Consider the following 12,007-nt stretch of genomic DNA (forward strand, 5'->3'; position numbering starts at 1 on the left):
GTTGGGGACTGTTGAATCGGTAAAAGTCACTCGAAGTGGACTTGTGATGATTTTCTGGTTGGTCTTCTGCCCAGAGGGACAGGGCGCTCCATACCACACGCCTCGGGACAAGACATGTGACTTGCTTTGTTCTCCAGAGCAGGGTGCCATTGAAAGTGTTAAATGTTAAAGGAGTGATAACTGGGGTGGAACTAAGTGTTAAGAAGGATCATCTGAAATTGAAGATTCCCAGTGTCTGTGACACCCACGGTTTGGTGCGACGCAGACCTGGTGGAGAGCCTGCTAAAATAGAGAAGACACTGGGCTCGTTTGAGTGGTAAGGCGAATGCAATCGACTGTAGACAAAAGTTGAGGAGTGAAGTCGGGGGAGGTGCATCTGCGAAAACTTATGTGGTTTTCCAACAGCAAGGCTCAGTGCAACATGGCAGTGTTGCCATTGTTTATAAAAGTTGTTCTTTGTAATGTTGAAATAAACATTTCTCCAACCTCGATATCACAAACTGAAAATCTATCTATCAAATTGATTTATAAAGCCCTTTTTACATCAGCAGATGTCACAAAGTGCTTATACAGAAACACAGCCTAAAACACCAAACTTTGCAGATGTAGAAGTGCGCAGGCTAGGAAAAACTCCCTAGAAAGGCAGGAACCTAGGAAGAAACATAGAGAGGAACCAGGCTCTGAGGGTTGGCCAAAATATGTGTGTACATTTTACAATCATTTGGTGAGAGAGCCTCAAATATCACTTAATTTTTACATATCCACTGTATAGGCCTACGTGAATTACGGCAAAGTTGGTTCCTGTTTGGCACAACAACAAAAAAACATTGCAGTGTAAGAATTTAAAAGGATTTGGCCATGTTTCAAGTGTGTACAGATAGACAGATTATATTGAAGAACGGTGTGTAGAAGGACGACAGTGTTGCATTTGTGGTGCCGATCATGATCCCGAGATCCTGGAGTGCCCTGTAAGGGTGAAGGAGATTCAGGTGGCAAAAGTTAGAGCGGTCAATCGAATCTCCTATGCGGAGGCGATTAAAATAATTGAAAAAAATAGTGAAGATATGGTAGTGGACGCACAGATATCCTGTGGATTTGTGGCGTTCATTGCCACAGTTATAAATTGTACGGCACAAGTCTCAAATAAATCTAAGAAAATTGACATTATTGTGGCTGCGGCAGAAAAGTGTTTGTGACTTATGGATTTTACATGTGAATACTTGCAAGGGGTACTGGTGCCGGAAGACCCGCCATTCCAGGTTCCCCTTGAGCCTGTGTAGGGATCAGATCTTTTTTATTATAGTTTTTTAACAGAAAAGTTGTTTGATTTAGTTTACTTATTTCGTTTTTGGTAGCTTGATCGTTTTTTATATATATATTTTGTTAAATGTTTGGGAATCCTGTTTCCATCCCACACAGTAGGTTGCGGAATGCACACTCAATTGTGCAATCGCCAATATACCAAAGAAGAAGAAGAATCTGTGAAAAAAACATTAATTTCGCTCCCAGATTTGCGCTCCCAGATTTGTATACTGCTGCTACTGCTTTTTGAGCTCAATACAATGATTATCTGTAGATAAGTAAAGTTATTAAAAAAACATTCTCTGAAGATGGTAATTCCTCAATGCAGGAACAATAGGTAGTGAGGAGAGAGTATTCATGTTAACGATCTGACATAGTGGTAGGCAACCTTTAAGGTTTTACGGTAGAAATGTTATATTTTGCATCGTTTTTAAGCACTACTAGCCGTTTGGGAGTCAAATGAACGGTTATTTTAGGTAAACAGCCAAACGCCCCGGAAGTAGATTTTCAAGGGCAGGGCGGAAGCGAATCGTTTCGGCTAACAGATTCGCCTATTCCAGTATGTAACAACAGAACTTTGAAAACAGATTGCAGTGAGATATACGTTTTATAATATTTGAAAAATTATGACCGAAATTGCTAGCTATTGGCACGCGCTGATACTTGTTCTGAATTGGTTGTATCACAGCGTTAGCTTGAGTATTGGCCATGCATGTTTGTTGTTTGTAAGTGCTATGTCTAGCCTATTTACCGATACATTGTTAGATTAGCTTGCTACTATCTTTAGCTTGCTACTATCTAAAGGTTAAGTTTGGGGGGTAAAATTGTATCTAGACATTATCCCATTATGTTATACATTTAATTCAAAAGGAAAAGGAACTAGTTAAATTATATTGCTGCTGGTGAATAAGCAAACGTTCGACAGCTGTCTGATGCATCAGTTTGCAATAATCAATAATGTGTTTATTTCACTTGCATAATAAAACCCCAAACTATGTTTCTTGCGAGTTCAATTCCGTTTGCTCATGTTTAACAATAAATACATATATTTTTTGTGTTGTTTTAAGGACAGTGACAGGTAGAGAAGGATACAGAGAGTAGTTGTAACCCCATCTCCAGCTGGCATGTGTGGTCTGGAGTCAGCAGTGCTACCACTACACCAGACTCAGGCACCCATTTGCTTATGTTTGTGAACCTTTTTGTCAGTGAAATGATCCTCTCTCGCTCTTCCCCATCTCCCCTAGCCTGATCGACCCCTTCGATCAGCTCCTACCGGATCATCATCATGACCTGAAGAACTGTCCCGTTCCCATTGAATCATGAATGACAAGCTGGTTTTCCTGGGCCTCCTGTACTTTGTCCAGGGAATCCCCTATGGGCTCCAGTCCTCGCTGCTCCCCGTCTACCTCCGCGGGGCGGGCCATTCCCTCACGCGCATCGGCCTGACCAAAATCCTCTACTTTCCCTGGGTGCTCAAAGTCCTCTGGGCGCCCCTGGTGGACCGTGTGGGCACCAAGCGGCTCTGGCTTGTGGCTACTGTCTCTGGCCTGGCGCTCACCTGTCTCTCCAGCGCCGCCCTGTCCCCAGAGGCCCACATCTGGGGCGTGGCGGGGACACTACTGGCCATGAACGCCCTGGCGTCGGTTCAGGACATCGCGGTGGACGGGGCCGCTGTGGGACTGCTGAAGGGACGTAGCGAGCTGGGCCTGGGCAACACGGCCCAGGTGGTGGGCTACAAAGCCGGCTCAGTGTTTGCTGGGGGCGGGCTCCTGGCTGTGATCGACGTGGCCGGGTGGGGCCCTATGTTCATGCTGTTGGCTTTTGTGTACTTCGGGGTGGCGCTGTTTGTGTGGGGGGCCCCCGTGCTGGATGATGAGCTGTTGAAGGGCCAGGCAGAGGGGAGGAGGGGGGTCCAGTCGGACGCTGTGCATCCCTGGAGGGTGTGGCGGAAGCTGCTGTCAGTACCTGGGACACCCTGGACCATGATCTACGTACTCACATACAAACTGGGTAAGTCTGCTAGTCTGTCTGACAGCCATGCACACTTGCCTATTGTACCAACTGGAGAAGTAGCTAAAAGTTCTAACACTAAACCTCAACTCTCAGCCTACAGACTAAACCAAAACAACTGTGAGGCGCTACTACATAAGAAACCCACTATGTCATAAATGACTAGACCATATGCCAAAACATGTTTTCTCATAGTAGTCCAAGAGGTCTAGGCTACCATCTCATTTATGTGCGGTGCCTGTGTTGAAAAGCACAGAGATAAATCTACATTGAACAAAAATATAAACGCATCATGCAAAACAATTATGATTTTACGGAGTTACAGTTCATATAAGGAAATCAGTTAATTTAAATAAATTCATTAGGCCCTAATCTTTGGATTTCACATGACTGGGAATAAAGATATGCATCTGTTGATCACAGATGCCTAAAAAGGTAGGGGCGTGGATCAGAAAACCAGTCAGTATCTGGTGTGACCACCATTTGCCTCATGCAGCGCAACACATCTCCTTCACATAGAGTTGATCAGGCTGTTGATTATGGCCTGTAGAATGTTGTCCCGCTCCTCTTCAATGGCTGTGTGAAGTTGCTGGATATTGGCAGGAACTGGAACACGCTCTTTTACATGTTGATCCAGAGCATACCAAACATGATCAATTGGTGACACGTCTGGTGAGTATGCAGGCCATGGAAGAACTGGGACATGTTCAGCTCCCAGGAATTGTGTACAGATCCGTGTAACATGGGGCCATGCATTATCATGTTGAAACATGAGGTGATGGCGGCAGATGAATGACATGACAATGGGCCTCAGGATCAGGTCACGGTATCTCTGTGCATTCAAATTGCCATCGATAAAATGCAAAAGTATTCGTTGTCCGTAACTTAAGCCTGCCCATACCATAACCCCACCACTACCATGGAGCACTCTGTTCACCACGTTGATATCTGCACACAGCTCGCCCACACGCCATCTGCCCGGTACAGTTGAAACCGGGATTCATCCGTGAATTGCACACTTACTTCTCCAGCGTGCCAGTGGCCATCGAAGGTGAGCATTTGCCCACTGAAGTCTGGTACGACACCGAACTTCAGTCAGGTCAAGACCCTGGTGAGGACGACGAGCTTGCATATGAGCTTCCCTGAGACGGTTTGTGCAGAAATTCTTCAGATGTGCAAACCCACAGTTTCATCAGCTGTCCGGGTGGCTGGTCTCAGACGATCCCCCAGATGAAGAAGCCGGATGTGGAGGTCCTAGGCTGGTATGGTTACGTCGTCTGCAGTTGTGAGGCCGGTTGGGTGTACTGCCAAATTCTCTAAAATGACGTTGGAGGCGGCTTATGGTAGAGAAGTGAACAATCAATTCTCTGGCAACATCTCTGGTGGACATTCCTGCAGTCAGCATGCCAATTGCACTCTCCCTCAACTTGAGCCATCTGTGACATTGTGTTGTGTGACAACATTTTAGTGGCTTTTTATTGTCCCCAGCACAAGGTGCACCTGTGTAATAATCATGCTGCTTAATCAGAGATGCTCACTAAGAGGGATGTAAACAAATTTGTGCACAACATTTGAGAGAAATACATTTTTTGTGTATATGGAACATTTCTGTGATCTTTTATTTCAGCTCATGAAACATGGGAAAAACACTTTACATGTTGTATTATATTTTTTTTCTTCAGTATTTATTGTTTTACTATATCTATGTTGAATACTCCTGTCACGTCATAATCTATCTCCACTTTGAAAATCTTTACCGAATATAGTATAGCCAAAGTTTCATACCATTTAAGGATGACAATTTTCATTTAAATGACTTAACACATTCTCAACTCATTCTCTAGGTAAGTGGGGATTGGAGCGCATTGATCGGGCAGTATCTGTTTGAGTTCTATGAGAGAACATGACAAAACCTTCCGGGTTGTATTCATTAGTGCACTACGTCGCAAAGCCTTTTGCAACTGAAAACAGAACAAGCATTTCTTATTGGACAAGCTCTGATAATCCCTTCCTGTGTAGTGTTTACTAAGGCAGGCAACAGAACACATTTTTAAACGGTTTGCAATGGTGAACACAATTATGCGTTTTATATTGGTCCAATCCAAGTAATCCCCTCGCTGTTTTAGTCAGTTTTCTACAGTTTGGTGCCTAAATGAACACTACGCAGTCCTATAGCCGCTCTTGTGAGGTAAGGAAGACTGAGAGGTGCCTTTTCTCCATTCAGCTGTGGTCTCATTTCTTACCACCAGATGTCTGTGTTTCCATATCATAGACTAGAGAGCCCTGCTCATCTTGTTGATGAATGAAGGGAATGGGGTTATTACCAGGGATTTGGTAGTGAGTCCAGAACCTACTACAAGTCCCGTTCTTAGAAAATATGACATTTTGAGCTGTGTGAATAGCATTTATGTACAAATCAACAGGTGTATATATTAGGCCTAGTGAGATGTTAGGAATGTTGTCCTTTTAAACCAGTTGTTTTGTAGTTCATATTTGCAAGATACAAATATTTATGGTAAACGGAGTTTGGTGTTTGGTAACAGAAGGAGATTATGTAAGGATTAGGCCTGGAGTGTCTTTGTGTCTGCGGCTCTTTTTTTTTTTCATGGACACTGAAATTGAAGATGCAGCATCACACTGGTGTTTGTGTGGGTGGTGGGAAAACATGCTATTTTACATTTGCATACATTTGCTTGTGTGTGCAATTGTTTCTTTCCTGTGTGTTGTGTGTGTTTGAGAGAGAGAGACTGTGGTAGAGTTGGCATGGTAATCAGATGTGCCCAGGCAGACCCTAGACAGGACCCCTCCCTGACATTAATCCATATGAGGGTTCACCAGCATCATTTCCATATCATCATTATCACCACTGTCATCCTTCTCCATCGCAATCATCGCCATTATCGTTAACATCCTCATAATGTTAGCAATATTAACATCATCATTAGGCCCAGGACGATACCAGTATCGCAATACTCGTTAGTATCGTGTCACGAAGCGTATTTAACTTCTTTAGGAAAACAGCTCTAATGTGTGAAACAAACATCATTATGTTCTCATCCAATCAAATATTGTGATACTGGTATCGTCACAGCCCTAATAATCATCATATTAGTTTAGTTGTCCGCTCTTCTATTCAGACTAAAAGGTCAGACTGTTTGCATTTGTGTGCAACTGTCGGGTGAGACTGGACAATGCGTGTGAATGTGAGATGGTATTATGTATGTGCAAGGGTGTGTCTAACTACGTGTGTGAGATTTGGGTGTGAAAGGTCGCCCCCAACACACACACACCTCTCAGACCCCGCTCTCCCACGCACTCTTAATGAACAGAGTGAGGTTTCTCTGTGTACAACCGCACAACCAATGACAGCGAGCCATTTGGATGACCCCTGTGTTGCGGCCACCACTAGTCAAATGGAGAAAAACTTGACCCTGTATCAGTCAGAGGTTTACTTAGCGCCAACATCTACCTACTGTGGATGGATGTTGTAGTGTGGAGGCAGGACTGGTGCTGGGATGGCATGAGGAGATGTGAGTGATGGTGAGAGACAGTGTGTGTTTGCGTTTGTCTGTGAGAAGACAGCATGGACGATTCCTCTGGGAAGTGACCGGGTGGGTGGGGGGGTGTGGGCTTAGATGAGACTGCCCCCGTCCCGCCATACACAGCCGTAGGTTGGATTAGGAGGATTGCCTGTGTGACACAGGAGAGATGATGGCAGAGCGTGGTGAGGGGGCGAGAGGGGGGTTTGTGGTTGGTAAGTGGGGGGAGAGAGTAGTGCAGGGTGTGGGGTTTAATTTCCAGAGAGAAAGAGGACTGCAGGGAGGCTGAAGGGGGCGATGAATTAATGAAGAACCACCACATGGTGCCCAGAGAGATACATAGAAAGGGGTGGATAAAGGCAAAGAGGCCTAAAGAGAGAGGACAGTATTAGGATGGTATAACATTACTTTTCCAATACTGTGGGTGGGGTTCCCCCAGAGGTTTTATTTGTAAAGCAAACCCACCAGTGGCCATGTTTGGTTGTACATAACACTGCTCCCCTGGATTGCCTTGTCAGTGTTTGCTTGCTTTGTCAACCCATATATTTACAGTACCAGTCAAAAGTTTGGACACACCTACTCATTCAATGGTTTTTCTTTATTTTTACTATTTTCTACATTGTAGAATAATAGTGAATACATAAAAACTATGAAATAACACATATGGAATCATGTAGTAACCAATTGTGGAGGCCAGGTCATCTGATGCAGCACTCCATCATTATCCTTGGTCAAATAGCCCTTACACAGCCTGAAGGTGTGTTGGGTCATTGTCCTGTTGAATTATAGAACTATAAATTATAGTCCCACTAAGCGCAAACCAGATTGGATGGCGTATCGCTGCAGAATGCTGCGGTAGCCATGCTCGTTCAGTGTGCCTTGAATTCTAAATAAATCACAGACAGTGTCACGAGCAAAGCACCCCCACACCACCTCCTCCATGCTTCACTGTGTGAACCACACTTGGAGATAATCCGTTCACCTACTCTGCGTCTCACAAAGACATGGCGGTTGGAACCAAAAATCACAAATTTGGTCTCATCAGACCAAGGACAGATTTCCACCAGTCTAATGTCCATTGCTCGTGTTTCTTGGCCCAAGCAAGTCTCTTCTTATTATTGGTGTCCTTTAGTAGTGGTTTCTTTGCAGCAATTAGACCGCGAAGGCCTGATTCACACAGTCTCCTCTGAACAGTTGATGTTGAGATGTGTCTGTTACTTGAACTCTGTGAAGCATTTATTTGGGCTGCAATTTCTTAGGTGCATTTAACTCTAATGAACTTATCCTCTGCAGCAGAGGTAACTCTGGGTCTTACTTTCTTGTGGCGGTCCTCATGAGAGCCAGTTTCATCATAACGCTATTGTAAAGTGGTTGTTCCACTGGATATCATAAGGTGAATGCACCAATTTGTAAGTCGCTCTGGATAAGAGCGTCTGCTAAATGACTTAAATGTAAATGATTTTTGCAACTGCACCTGAAGAAAGTTCTTGAAATGTTCCTCATTGACTGACCTTCATGTCTTAAAGTAATGATGAACTGTCCTTTCCCTTTGCTTATTTGAGCTGTTCTTGCCATAATATGGACTTGGTCTTTTACCAAATAAGGCTAACTTCTGTATTCCACCCCTACCTTATCACAACACAACTGATTGGCTCAAACACATTAAGAAGGAAAGAAATTCCACAAATGAACTTTTAACAAGGCACACCTGTTAATTGAAATGCATTCCAGGTGACTACCTCATGAAGCTGGTTGAGAGAATGCCAAGAGTGTGCAAAGCTATCATCAAGGCAAAGGGTGGATACTTTGAAGAATCTCAAATATATAATATATTTTGATTTGTTTAACACTTTTTTGGTTACTGCATGATTCCATGTGTGTTATTTCATAGCTTTAATGTGTTCATTATAATTCTACAATGTAGAAAATAGTAAATAGTAAGCTTTGACCGGTACGTTACATCATTGGACAGTACACTAGTAGGGCTGCCAAACAAAAACCATTGATTTCAAAGTTGAACAAACCATACAACTCTATGCACAAAGATTACGTTGAACAATTTACACAAATTTCACAAAAACACATTTACTGTAAGAACTTTGCAGATGCAATGTTTGATTACATAATTACGGTAATGTCTCCCTCAGTTTGTGACCACGTTTACAGAAAACTGTTAAATATCTGCTCTGAATTGAGATTCAAAGATGCCTGCAGAAAGAATGGGGTGTCAGCTATGACACCTCGAATTTGATATTTTTTTGTTTTGGTTATTGATCTACGGTAGGTGAAGTGGATTTACATCCGGTAACGGAATTACATCATGGGTCTCTGATCTGTACTTTATAGAAATGCATAATTATGAATGTCATTCTCTTCATGGTGATGTATCCTGAATAGGTACACAAAGGTAGAAATTGGCAATATCCTTATTTTGCATATTTGAGTATTATTATACTCACTGGCTATTATTGTAATGAGCTCTGCCCCCATACAAGACCACATTTGGTTGGTCCGGACCAGATCAAATCTGAAACAATCATAGACGTCTGTGTTTCACAAGTTTGGACATCGCAGTGGAGTTCAGTAGAGTACAGTAAAGTAGATATGTTCTTTACAGTAAAATACAGTACATTATACTGCGGGATGGGCACAGTTAGTCAAATATCCGAACTGGCGTTTGTGTTCCAATTCTTATGAGTTCATTTTTGCAAGAAAAAACTATTTAGGCCTATTTTTAACACTGAAAGGGCTTTTTCTAAATTAAAACATCCATGTGACATTGTTACACACAAGGATATACCATGACATTTCAAATGATTTCATTTAATAAAAAAACTTTTCAATGTTGTTTTTATGACGTGTATTACATATTTTTTTTAAATCAGTAGCCCACCTGTCGACGTGTGTAGATGGTTGTTTCTGTTGGCCAATCAAAGGGACAAAGGGGCTCAATGTGTAGGAAGTGGAGTGAGAGTTCACTAATGCAATACAAGATTGAATAAAATTACTGTTTTATCTGAATGGGGCCTCAATTAGCTTCTCTAGGCTACTCCAGTCAAGACGGGCACTGGGATGATAAACAACATCGTGGCTGCTAAAAGTTAGCTCGTCTTGGCTGTAGCCAAGTTACCTTGGCGTGCGTCTCTCGCTCTCTCTCCGTCTGCTCACTCCCATCTCACACACACCGCCCCTCCGCAGCTACAGCAATAGTGTGCCATGCTCTAGCCCTCGCGCAGCAGTGCTTAGGTCAATAGGTTAAAAACATACATTTCAAACTACATGCATTTTGAATATCCAACAAAAATTAATGATACTATTCGAATAGTGAAATTATTTCAAACTCCCTTCCCTACATTATGTTGAATACTCTAGTGTGCCTTACTGTACAGTACTGATTTCTACTGTACAGTACTGTACTTTTATGTACTGTGCTCTACTTAATTGATAATGCCCGAGAAGCTGGTGTTTGGAGGATATATTGGCAATGGTGTTGTCTCGGTTCGGCAAACCTTGCCAATATCTCCTCCAAACACCGGCTTGGAGGGTATTATCACTTTTATACAATGGGTTACCAACATATTCAAATAATGATTTGACAATTTATTTAACGCTTATTTGATATTTATTCATACTATTTCATCCTTCCACAAGGTATAGTCCCGTCACATCTAGGGTTGCTTCCTAAGCCGGCTGGTTGTTTGTCTGGTTGCCACAGACGCGACTCTGTCATTGTCTTTTTGTTCTGTATTTATGGACGCGGCCCAGTTGTTCGTTCTAAATGTTCCATTGCCGTACTGGCTGGTAACGTTCTTATCCCTTGCTTGCTAGCTAGCCAACTACGGCTAACTTACAGTCACGTCAAACAGTGCAGACAGAATAACAACAGTAGCATTTGTTTAAGATGTTTTCTAGTGACATTTATTTGGATACATCCATAATAATGAGCTAGTTAGGCACAATTTCGCTTGGCATAGAAAATATGTTCTCTCGTCAGGACACTGTTGTTCAGAGGAGCTAGCCAACAACACAACTAACACAATCGCTTCAAATGGAAGCTGGAAAGACTGCAAACTACCTGCGCTTGGTTTCGTTTGACCTTTTTTTCAATTGACATATCCATAAACATTTATTTTATCTATTTATCGCCCTCCAGGTTCCCTTGGAGAGTTCATCAATGAGCTTGACGCCCTGATAAGTTCCTTTCCTGAGGATGGCTCACCTCTCACAGTTCTGGGTGACTTTAACCTCCCCACGTCTACCTTTGACTCATTCCTCTCTGCCTCCTTCTTTCCACTCCTCTCCTCTTTTGACCTCACCCTCTCACCTTCCCCCCCTACTCACAAGGCAGGCAATACGCTTGACCTCATCTTTACTAGATGCTGTTCTTCCACTAATCTCATTGCAACTCCCCTCCAAGTCTCCGACCACTACCTTGTATCCTTTTCCCTCTCGCTCTCATCCAACACTTCCCACACTGCCCCTACTCGGATGGTATCGCGCCGTCCCAACCTTCGCTCTCTCTCCCCCGCTACTCTCTCCTCTTCCATCCTATCATCTCTTCCCTCTGCTCAAACCTTCTCCAACCTATCTCCTGATTCTGCCTCCTCAACCCTCCTCTCCTCCCTTTCTGCATCCTTTGACTCTCTATGTCCCCTATCCTCCAGGCCGGCTCGGTCCTCCCCTCCTGCTCCGTGGCTCGACGACTCATTGCGAGCTCACAGAACAGGGCTCCGGGCAGCCGAGCGGAAATGGAGGAAAACTCGCCTCCCTGCGGACCTGGCATCCTTTCACTCCCTCCTCTCTACATTCTCCTCTTCTGTCTCTGCTGCTAAAGCCAATTTCTACCACTCTAAATTCCAAGCATCTGCCTCTAACCCTAGGAAGCTCTTTGCCACCTTCTCCTCCCTCCTGAATCCTCCTCCCCCTCCTCCCCCCTCCTCCCTCTCTGCGGATGACTTCGTCAACCATTTTGAAAAGAAGGTCGACGACATCCGATCCTCGTTTGCTAAGTCAAACGACACCGCTGGTTCTGCTCACACTGCCCTACCCTGTGCTTTGACCTCTTTCTCCCCTCTCTCTCCAGATGAAATCTCGCGTCTTGTGACGGCCGGCCGCCCAACAACCTGCCCGCTTGACCCTATCCCCTCCTCTCTTCT

General features: G+C 43.8%; 1 protein-coding gene across 3 annotated transcripts in view; it reads left to right on the top strand.

The window, feature by feature from the left end:
- Positions 1 to 1,733: 1,733 nt before the first annotated feature.
- Positions 1,734 to 12,007, top strand: part of mfsd3 (major facilitator superfamily domain containing 3) — a 35,449-nt gene continuing 25,175 nt past the window's right edge. The window contains exons 1-2 of one of the 3 annotated variants that reach the window (XM_071353665.1): positions 1,734 to 1,861; positions 2,547 to 3,312. In XM_071353665.1, coding sequence (XP_071209766.1) covers positions 2,622 to 3,312 — 691 coding nt within the window. In that variant the 5' untranslated portion in view covers positions 1,734 to 1,861; positions 2,547 to 2,621. Of the gene's footprint in view, positions 2,028 to 2,546; positions 3,313 to 12,007 lie in introns of all 3 variants that reach the window. The other 2 variants (XM_071353664.1, XM_071353666.1) reach the window with 2 other exon arrangements.

This window comes from Salvelinus alpinus, chromosome 19 (assembly GCF_045679555.1).
Source record: "Salvelinus alpinus chromosome 19, SLU_Salpinus.1, whole genome shotgun sequence".
Lineage (NCBI taxonomy): Eukaryota > Metazoa > Chordata > Actinopteri > Salmoniformes > Salmonidae > Salvelinus > Salvelinus alpinus.